The sequence below is a fragment of the Ziziphus jujuba genome, chromosome 2 (assembly GCF_031755915.1).
Source record: "Ziziphus jujuba cultivar Dongzao chromosome 2, ASM3175591v1".
NCBI lineage: Eukaryota > Viridiplantae > Streptophyta > Magnoliopsida > Rosales > Rhamnaceae > Ziziphus > Ziziphus jujuba.
Window position 1 is genome coordinate 34016224 of NC_083380.1, and position 11618 is coordinate 34027841.

General features: G+C 31.2%; 1 protein-coding gene across 1 annotated transcript; it reads right to left on the reverse strand.

Annotated features, from left to right (window-relative positions):
* Positions 1-416: 416 nt before the first annotated feature.
* Positions 417-8063, reverse strand: LOC107419673 (receptor kinase-like protein Xa21). The gene is given in 11 exon segments (XM_048472946.2): positions 417-769; positions 943-1277; positions 1384-1548; positions 1551-1937; positions 2046-2139; positions 3330-3370; positions 3855-4214; positions 4394-4753; positions 6559-6921; positions 7079-7153; positions 7293-8063. Coding segments are annotated over 10 exon segments (2457 nt in total). The 5' UTR covers positions 7861-8063; the 3' UTR covers positions 417-769; positions 943-1233.
* Between the last annotated feature and the right edge of the window lie 3555 nt (positions 8064-11618).

Below are 11618 nucleotides of genomic sequence, written 5' to 3' on the forward strand. Positions count from 1 at the left end.
ATCTTTAGCATATTCCAAGTAGCATTTATAAGCTGCACCATCTTGAGCATCTTAGTCTTGGTGGTTGCTCAAATCTCTCTAAATTTCCTAAGAATTCTTAAATATTCATTGACGTGTCTATTTCAAGTACTTTTAGATTTGGGTAAGTATATTGGCGAGAGCATCATTCTAAGTTCCTTTTTTTTTTTTTTTTTTTTTTTTTTTTCCCTCTCTTTTTGTTACAGTTTAATTCATATCTCTTTGAAACATTGAGCACAGTATGATTTCTCTGTTAACTGTCTTCGTATGTATGGTTAGCATATCAATTTGATTTCAGTTTTTAATTTTCGATATTTTGTATTCATATAGAAATCATGTATAAAGAGTAGACCAATTCAAAAAACCAAAACAAGAAATGCCTAAATCTGCAAAACACAGCTCAAAATGTATCATTTTTATTTTATTTTTTTATTACAAACGGGTTGAACCTGAACCTAGAAGTGTACTCTTAGTAGCTTTATTACTGGGCCAAGCCTACAAGTACCTCAAAATGTATCATTGAATTAAGAAAATAACGACAGCTCAAAATCATAGTAAATGAAGAATAAAATGGCAGAAACATCGAATGGTTACCAAATATGTTGAAAATTTTGATGGTTTTGGACTTGGTGCATGTTGATTTAAGAAAGATAATGGTTGTCCCTAATCAGAGTCATCAGAGCTGTCATCGATTGGAACAATGGAAGGTGCTGGTCTGGACGTTGATGGTTGATCAGTGTTGGCCGTGGATCTGCCATAGAAGTAGAGTCAAAATATAGAGAAGTGAGTGAGAAGTCAAAGGGTATTCATTTATAATATTATACGAATGAATGTACTATATATATATATATATATATATATTAAGGTAACCACACGGAAATGCCAAAAATTCATGATTAGACAGGGAATTTCTCTTATACTCACTCTATGGCCTTCAAGAACTTCATTTTGATCTTGCAAAGTGCACCTATAACATCTTTCATAAGTGTTCTGTCTTCAGGTAACTCTGCAGTACAATTCAAGGCCAATTCCATTATTGATGAAAAACAATCCTTCACAGCAGAAAAGTTTTCTCTCAGCAAATTAGTATCCACAACTTGAGTAACATCATAAGGAAGTAACTCTTTCACCCATCTCATCAGGCTCAAATCTCCATCAAACATCTTATCAGTAGGCTTCTTTCTCGTGAAAGTTTCCATAAGGACAATACCATAACTATACACATCGCCTTTTGTAGAAACAATTCCCTCTTGTCCATACTGTGCATGTAATTATTATAATATTTACAGAAAAGAAAAAGTTAATAAAATTGCAATATTATCATTTGGAAACATCAAAATAAATAAAAGGAAGTGAAACTGTTACCTGGGGCCATGTATCCAATAGTGGCTAGTGTCATGGTTTGTATCATTGGCTCTGTTCCACTTAGAACTTTTGCATTGCCAAAATCAGCCACATGACCAACCAAATCATCATCAAGAAGTACGTTGCTAGGCTTTATATCACAATGAACAACAGGTGGTGAATAGCATGATGAAGATAGTCCAATGCTGACGCAACATCTATCATAATGTTCAACCTCTGTAGCATGCTCAAACTATTACTTGGATTGTACAACATATTTTCAAGGCTTCCAAGGGGCATGTGTTCGAGTATCAAGGCTTTGAACTTGATCCTGCTATGAATGCTGATGATTTTGATAAGATTTCTATGTCGAAGATTGTATAACACTCTGCATTCATTATCAAAACTTGTCATTGCTGTTTCCAATTCTAAATTGAAAACCTTAATTGCAATATTCATTCCATCATTGAGTTTTCCCAGATATACAGAGCAAAAACTTCCTGTACCAAGTAAATTTGTTTCACTGAATCCATCTGTTGCCTGAACAAGTTCTCGGTATGAAATCTTCCTCAATTCTGCCACAGAAAACGGGTCACTCTCACTTGCATTGTCAACATTTCTTTTTTTGTTTATTATAAACAAATATATGAGCATCGATATCAATATTGCTGATGTGAACCCACCAACAATATACTTCCAAGCACTTCGAGTTGACTTTTTTGCTCCAGTTTTGCAAGGCGGCACTTCTAATCGAGGTTCACCACAAAAAGCATTGTTCTGCAGAAATGATAGACTAGAAAAATTAGCAAAAGGTCCTCCATTTGGAATTTCTCCTTGTAACTGATTGAAAGATACGTTGAAGTAATCTAGTCTTAAGAGTGCTTCTAATGATTTGGGGATTGTTCCAGATAGGTTATTTCTTGATAAATCCAAGAGCTCTAAACTTATCAAATTGCCAAGTGAGGCAGGAATGGGACCTTCAAATCTATTTCTTGCCATGGAAAGATTAGCCAAAGATTGAAGACCTCCAATGCTATCAGGGATATTACCTGATAACTTATTGTTTGATAAATCTAATACTACCAGGACCTTCAAGCTTCCAATACCAAGAGGCAGAGATCCAACAAGAGAATTGGATGACAGGTCAAGTTCCAAAATATACACAAGGCCCCATAGTGAGGTTGGTATTGTGGAATTTAACTCATTAGAATTAAGTGAGAGACTTCTAAGAGATTTAAGATTTCCAAAACATGAAGGAATTTGCCCAAAAAGCATATTATTAGCCAAAATTAAGTCCACCAAGCTATCTAATTGACAAATTTCAGAAGGGATAAATCCTTGTAACTTATTGTCATTAAGATATAAACCTTGGAGCTTATGCAATCTTCCAACAGAAGTTGGTATTGATCCACTCAATTCATTGTAATCTAATCTTAAGGTTGTTAAGCTAGTTAAGTAGCTAAAATCTCTTGGAATATTTCCTCTCATTATGCAATTAGTTATTGCAAAATTTGTAGAGAAGAAATATTTCCAATGGAGTTTGGAAGAATTGAATTTAACCGGTTATTTGTTAAATCCAATCTTTCCAAGTCTTTACAGTTGGCTAGAGAAGTAAAAAACTTGTTTAGAGCCAAAGAATCAGCCGTGCTGAAATTGTTAAAAGCTAAGCTTAGAGTGTGGAGCTTTCTGAAACTACCAACTGTCTCTGTAAGAGAGCCAGAAAATGAATTGTATCCCACATCGAGTCGTTCGAGCTGAGAAGCATTGGAGATAAAACTGAGTATTGACCCACTGAAACTATTCAATCCAATGACAAGTTCCGCAAGGTTTTGAAGTGGGAAACTTCTGGTTGATGGAAAATGACCGAATAATTGATTTTCTGTTAACCCAATTTCCTTTATGGTAGAGATGTTAAAGATTTCAAATGGGATTTGACCATTGAGATTGTTAACTTGCAATGACAATACCTCCAAATTAGATAGATGACTAATCTCCTTTGGTATCATACCTGCACTCACAACGTTAATACAATTTTAAGTAATCAACTCTACATGTACTCTTATTCATTTATAGTAGCTGATTATATTATAAATACCAACCTTTTGGATATCAAATCTGAGAATATTTAGGTCATTTTCAAAAAGTCTTTCTGGCCTCTAAAAGTACTTCTAAGCAAAGCTAATAAAAAGTAACTTCTGCATAAAGGACTTTTGAAGAAATAGAAGTAAAATCAGAAATTATGGCAAACAGGGCCGTAGTATCCAAAAGTTGTTAACAAGTTGATCACTTATATCCAAAGTAGTAGTCAGGCAGTATAACAATGGGCTCCATCACCCAATAAAATATTTTTGTGTATATACTTGTGTGCGTATATATATATATATATATATTCAGTTAGAACATTAGAATGATTTTTCTAAAGCATGACATATAGAATCATCAATGTTTAAAGAGTAAAATTACAAAAATAACTAGAAGAATTTATGTAATACCTGTCAAGTTGTTAAACCCAAGATCCAGCTTCTTCAAGTTTGTCAAGTTTCCAATACTTGTAGGAACTTCCACAGTAAAATTGTTATGTGCTAATGACAAAGTGCGGAGATGTTTACATTGAAACCATCGCGATGGAATGGGTCCATCAAACTGATTATAAAACAATAGTAGTTCTTGTATATTTGGAAGATTATGACATATATTATCTGGAAGACTCCCTGATAACTTATTTTCAGAGAAATCCAAACTTCTCAAAGCAGACATGTTGAAGATGCATAAAGGAAATGGCCCTCTTAGAGCATTGGTTTCAACCCACAACTCCTCAAGCTCTTTTAAATTACCAATCTCCTTTGGAAAGTCTGAAAAATACAAGTGTTTGATAATTAATTATTTTGGGAAAAAAATAATAGCAAGAAGATTTAATATGATTGATACATATATAACAAAATACGTAACAATAATTAATTTTAATAATTTTATCAAATGAACTAATGTCATATATATATATATATATATGTATACACGCACACACACACACCTTTCAACTTGTTTTCAGCAAGATCGAGCAACTTCAACTTTGTCAAATTTCCAATACTCACAGGTATGCTTCCAGTAAAATGATTGGAGAAGAAATACAAAATCTGAAGCTCTTTGCATTGCAACCATCGTGATGGAATTGGTCCGGTAAGCTGATTCCGAGCCAAAGATAGTCCTTCTAAAGCAGGTAGATTATCACATATATTGTCTGGAATACTACCTGATAATTTATTATCAAATAAATCCAAATATTTCAAAGAAGACATGTTGAAGTTGGCTAAAGGAATCGACCCTGTAAGCGCATTGGTTCCAATATCCATCTCTTCCAGTTCTTTAATGTTACCGATCTCCTTTGGAATATCTGCAAGAGATAAGTGTTTTATATATAATGTAATGCACAATTAATGTGGACTAATGTTTATAATTTTTCTAAGCAAACTATTATAGCCAATGATTTCCATATGTCTGTTAAAAAATGGACTCGGGTACTTTCAATGAAACTCGGGTGCTTTTTCAATGTTGTTGCTTGGACTCGGGTACAGGTAATGGATATGGATACATACCTAGGAGTCTGATTTTTTATTCCCAAAATCTAGGGTACAGAGGATACGGCTATAAGGATTCAAAATTTGGACATGGGTATGGGTTACCTCTAAGAATCTTTAAATATATATATATATATATATAAGACTAAATTTAATATTTTGTAAAGGGTTTAGTTATTTCTCGTAAAAAGTTATAGGCTTTTATTTTGTAACAACAATAACATTAAAATGTAATATACGTAAAACATCATAAATTACGACACCCTCTTTCTTTCATTCTTTATTACACGTTTAATAGGTTGAGATGAGACAAGGCATCAATACATACACACACACACACACACACACACACACACACACACACATATATATATATATATATATATAGAGGAAGGCTTTTATGTGGAAATTCTGGACCATTTTTATTGGCCTGATATGTGTCCCCAACAAAAGTCATCCAAAATTATCTATATAATAGAAAAATTATATATATATATATATATATATATATATATATATATATATATATATATATATATATATATATATATATATATATATATATATATATATATATATATATATATATTTGTACTATATACAAATGTATGAATATAGCATATATACATAACTAGTTAATCAAATTTAAGTTAAAGAGTACATGTTTTCCCAAAAAAAAAAAAAGAATAATATATTTAACTCATACGTAATATTATATCCAAATAAAAAATAATTACAATTAAAACTCAAAAGAATATATAATATCTAAATTAAGTGTAATTTTATAATGACATATTTTTTTAAAAATATATATATAAAAAATAAATAATTGATAATGGCTGTTTGAAATATAGGTTAAAAACAAACTTCTAGCCATTAATAAAAGAACAAACTCTTATAATGAATGTTTAAAAAATAAAAAAATCAGAAAAAGACTTTTATGATTTTGAGAAGAAAAAAGACTTTTGGTATACCTAAAACTCTTACTTTTACAAAATTAAAATCATTATCCTATAGAATATTATTTTTCTTTTAATCAAAATCCTATGAAATATCGAAGTCCCAATACGTCTCTGTTACTTCTCCTCCCAGCTTCCTAGTCAAAGTCGCGGGCGATCGAGATAAAGTTTTATGTTTACCAAAAATATACGGTTGACTTCACTTCATAACATACGCTGTACCCGTATTTTTGACGAGTCCGAACATCATAAGTTTTTTTTTTTTTTTTTTTTGAAAGTTTTAATATCAACTACTTACTCATATCTGGGCATCGACATAAACTCTTCAATGCAAACTTTGTATGCTAAAATGGTCAACCTCAAACTTAACACTTAAGAAAAATTTTGACATAAAAATAATATTTGTATATATAAAAATAAAAATAATATATATATATATATATAAAAAGGGAATTCTGTAATTCAAGATACTTTATCTAGGATTTTGTCCGGAAATATCCACATGTAGCAGGGCTTTATACAAAATTTTATTCACCACATCACATGTGGAGAGGTGACACTTTCTGAGGTTTTTTGTTGGACAATCTGGACAAGAAAAATCATGGATAATAGAACATATGTATGAATGTATATATATATATATATATATATGTTTATGGTACCTCCACTCAAGTTGTTGTTGCTAAGATAGAGGACTTTCAGCTTTGGCAAGTTACCAATGCTTATGGGTATGCTCCCGGAAAAGTAATTGAAGGACAATGATATGGTAGTAAGCTCTTTGCATTGCAACCATTCAGATGGAAAGGGTCCAGAGAGCTGATTGTAAGACGAATATAGACCTTGCAGATGAGAAAGATTTTGACAAATTTTATGTGGAAGGCTTCCTGATAGACCGTTGTAACCAAAACCCAAAGTTTTTAGTAAAGACATGTTGAAGATAACCCAAGGAATTGACCCCACTAGCTCATTGGTTTCAATATTCAGCACCTCCATTTCTTTATAATTGCCAATCTCCTCTGGTATTTCTGCATAATATATAAAATTTTAGTATATATACATGTTTTTAATTAGCATTGACCCAAAAAGTATATTTAATTAGATAAAACCAAAAGCCACAAAAAGTTTCCATATATATATATATATAACAAAAACTCCTTTAAATTCTGCTTTATTAATATTTACCTTGGGATAAGATGTTATCATTAAGAAACAACTCCTTGAGCTTTGTCAAGTTCGCAATTTCTCTTGGTATTCTTCCTGTAAAATTGTTATGCCACCATAAATGAAATTGAAACATTTTGGTAATTTACCGGATAGCCTAAGCCTTGAAAGAGACATATATGATCATGAGAGGAGGAACTTGAAGCCAATAATAATAGCCATAGAAGTAGCTAACCTGAGAGCTGGTTTTCGCTGAGGTCAAGCGTTTGTAAGGAGGCCGACAAGTTATTGAATATGGAGAGGGGCATGGAGCCAAAGAACTGATTTCCATTCAACTTCAGGGCTTCAAGTTTAGGTAACAACCCAAACCAAGAAGGAATCTGACCCTTCAGATTATTGTATCCAAAGTCGATGAACTTCAGCCGACGTAAACCAGACAATTCCTTGGGCAGCAACCCATGAAAACTATTGTTTCTCAAGTGCAATTCAACGAGAAACGAGAGGTTTCCAAGGTGTGGAGGAATGGTGCCTGTTAGACTCATATAAGAAAGATCCAAGACAGTCACTCTTTGGTGGCGAGAACCGCAAGTCACACCAATCCAATTGCAAACAGAGGAAGAAGAAGTGGACCAGTTGGTTGCCAAGATGTTTTGAGGATCTTCATTGATATGATTTTTAAGGGCAAGAAGAGCAGCCTGGTCTGTGGTTATGTTGGTAATGGTTTTTGCCTTCGCCATGAAATTATTACATTGAACCATGGCCAACAAAATAGTAATCAAACGAAGGAAGAAAATTTCAGCCATAGCTGTTTGGCAGAGGAATATCTGTCCTGCACCCCTTTTTTTTTTTTTTTTTTTTTTTGGTAGTTAAGTGATAAAATGACTTAGAAATGACGGGGTGTTCGCCTGGCGGTGTGCTTCTCACACCATACGCTCGAAGTCGCGGTTCGAGTCAGCATTCCCGTGTTCCCTTTAAATTTAGAAAAAAAATTATTGTAATGCTGACCGAAAAAATAAAAATAAAACTTAGAAATGGATTAGAAAAATATTAATTACCAAATTTAATGTTTTAAGAGTATAATTATATCCAAAAAAAAAAAAAAACTATATTCCCTTGTTGATGGATAATGTAGCTTATTAATTATTTTACATTAAATGAACCTTCACAAATTTGCATAACTTGGAAAAAAAAAAAAAAAGCCCACTAGCTTCTCTTTTCTTTTTTCTTCTTTTTTATTTTATTATTAGAGTTACTTGAACTTAGAATAGAAATGTGCACATAGCCAAACAAGAGCAATATTTTTCTCTAGATTTTTGAAAATTCCACATAATTGACTACTAGATAATAAGTTTCATGAAAACCTCAACACTTTATATTGTTAATGTGTTTGGTTTTTATTTTTTGTTTTTGTTTTTTTTTTCTACTAATTTGTGTGTAATTTACAAACTACAATTATTTGTAAGCGGTAAACATCTCAGTTAATTACAGATTTAAGAGAAAAATAAATAAATAAAACACAATTTGATATTTTGTTTTTTGAGTTTTTATTTTTGTTTTTCGCACATTTGTTGTTTGTTTTTTGGAAAGAACTTCACATTCATAATTTTTTGATATATTTAACAAGCTTTAACTACACGTTAACAAATGGTATCTAAAATCCACACGCTTGGGATGACCTTGATGTGGATAAGGCAATTAGCATTATGATCCACTACTTTTAAGACTTTGAAGTCATCTAAATGTCCAAAAGGTGACACCTAAAGTCCATACACATGGGATGTCTTTGTTGTGGAAATATGCAATTAGCATTACAGATTCATGACTTTGAAGTAATTTGAACATCCAAAACAATGGTTTTAGCGTATTAACAGGGCTATCCGTCCTCTTATCTAGAATCAAAAAATAAAGAATAAATATCATTATAGCCCTTTCAATTGTTATTTTTTCAATATTACATTTTTATTAGGAAAAATATCAATATAACCCTTTCACATTTTACTTTCTTTTCAATATAGGACTATTTTTAAAAATTTTTAATAATAAAATTAAAATTTGATTCATTTACATTTTATTTATTGAAATTCTTTAACTCATTCTTAAAGATAAATAATAATAAAAATAATATGATCAAACTCATAATTAATTTTTTTTGTCTTTTAAGAAAAAAGGAATAGTTTCAAATATATTAAAAGTCTTAAATGTGTATTTGAGACAACTATAGTTATTATATATAACTTGCTTTTCTTTTCTTTTTTTGTTTTTTTTGGGGATAAATTGGGAAAGGGAGAATTTAGCATCAATATTTAAGATTTAGCAATTTTAGAACAAATATGTATATGTGTTTTTTTTTTTCATAGAAATTAAAAAAAAAATCAAAGGAAGGGTAAATGGATCAAATTCTTACCCTATGAAGAGTTTTAAAAAATTGTGTTATATTAAATCAAAGTAAAATATAAAGTGGCTACTAATATTTTTCATGATTCTTGATTGTAGCATTGAAAAAATAGTAAAGTAATAGGTGTTATAGTGATATTTATATGGGACAAAATATGCACATTAAAGAAAAGAATGAATGATAGTGTTATTGGTTAAGGAATCTATTTAGACTACCCTACCTATTCGGCTGCATGGACCTATTCAGCTCATAAGTAGACGTTTGGTTGAATTAGAATTGATGTTGGCCTTATTGATGTTATATTGGTTTACATGTTCTTAGAGGATTGGGTATAATCATTAGGCTACTTCAACCTATAAATCTAATCCAATCCATAAACATATTTCAACTCTTATTCAATTTAAACTCATATTCTATTCCAAACTATGTATGAATATTTGGAAGGATTAACAGTTTCATAATAGACCTTGTCACATAAGGTATTCCAACCTATATGCATTTATTCAGCTTCAACCCTATTTTTCACATACATGGGATGATTATATTGGTTTCCTGGAACATTAAGCTAGTGATATATGGAAAGATTGTCATATCTCAAGTATTATGGGATAGGATACGTGTCAGGACCCGTCCAAAATTCTTCACCGGAACCCTAGACAAGCCCTGATCCCAGGAAAACCCTACCAGACCTTCAAATGGAAAAATCCGACAGAACCTCCCCTAACGGTTGAACTTACTACAAATTTCCTGCACTAAAAATACACTTCTATATACATCTCCTTATTCCTCCCACATTACTACAATTTAATTCCACATATTTGCAGCACTCCAAAATAATAATAAGAAATCAGTGCATAATTATTACATAAATGTCCAAGACAGTATACAGAGCTTCCTAAAGTACTATTAAGTATAGAAATTATACAACAAAGATGAAAGAAATAATACAATTGAAATAAATGAAGACAAAGGTAACTTCTCGAATTACGACAGCGACGAAGATTAGATTCGCTCCGGAAAAACGTCTACCACTCCTTGTACCTAGGGGAACGAAATTTAAAAATATGAGATGCTAATCATCTCAGTGAGTGACCCTATCTACTGTACAATTATAATATTAATGATATAACAATAAAAGGACTTTAATTAATCAATACCAAATAATTAAATAAATAAATAATAATTCATTGAAAATAATATTTTCTCTCAAAACCCTCACCATTTACTCTGTTGGAAAGGTTTTCCTTTTAAAACATTTTCGCAAAACCCAATATTTTATGCCTCACAAATCAAGTAATAATTAAACAATCTAAATACCAATAAAATGTAATGAAATATAATAAAATAAAATTAGAATACTTGCATGAAAGAAATATAACATAAAAGAAAAAATTCAATATATAATTCATATAATTTGATTTAATAAATTAAAATAAACAGTATCAAAAATATATAATTTAAATAATTATAAATAGATGATAAAATAATTTAAATGCATTTAATTTAAATACGATTTTAAAAACTTTAGGATTTGAAATTTCTATCTGAAAATTAATACTTGACGCACCACACTATATACCAATGATGCCCTACGATATCCAGCGTCCCGAGCACCGTCCGGCGGGAGGTTAAAGAGAGAAACTTGCATATGGTCGCTTCGGCGTCCCGACAGCGCCGCTGCTTAAACCGTCATCCCGACCATGGAGGGGGGCGGCTTATGTGCACTATATAAAACTTGCCTACTCTCGGTCCAATGGTAACTCACGGGAGACATTATAACTTGCGCGCTCATCCACATATACAGTACAAAACACCGGTACTGTATGAGTGCGTCTAAAATAAATAACTAAATTTTATTATAAAAAGATACGAAATTTTTCCAAAATTCACCGTGGGAATTATACCATTTTTTGAACTCAACCTCTCACATTTTTCTTTAATATTTCCAGCATAAATCCACCAATAACAATATACAAATAATTTTTCCCCAATTTATAAAATCAATCAAATAATGTTCCACGGGCATAATTATAAAATTTAAAACCACCAATTTAAACCAATATTTTCCTTAAAATATTTAAAAATCAAATCATGCCCAAAAATAATATTAAAATCCAAATACAATTAATTAATGAAAACACCTTGCTCATGCATAATAAATACAAT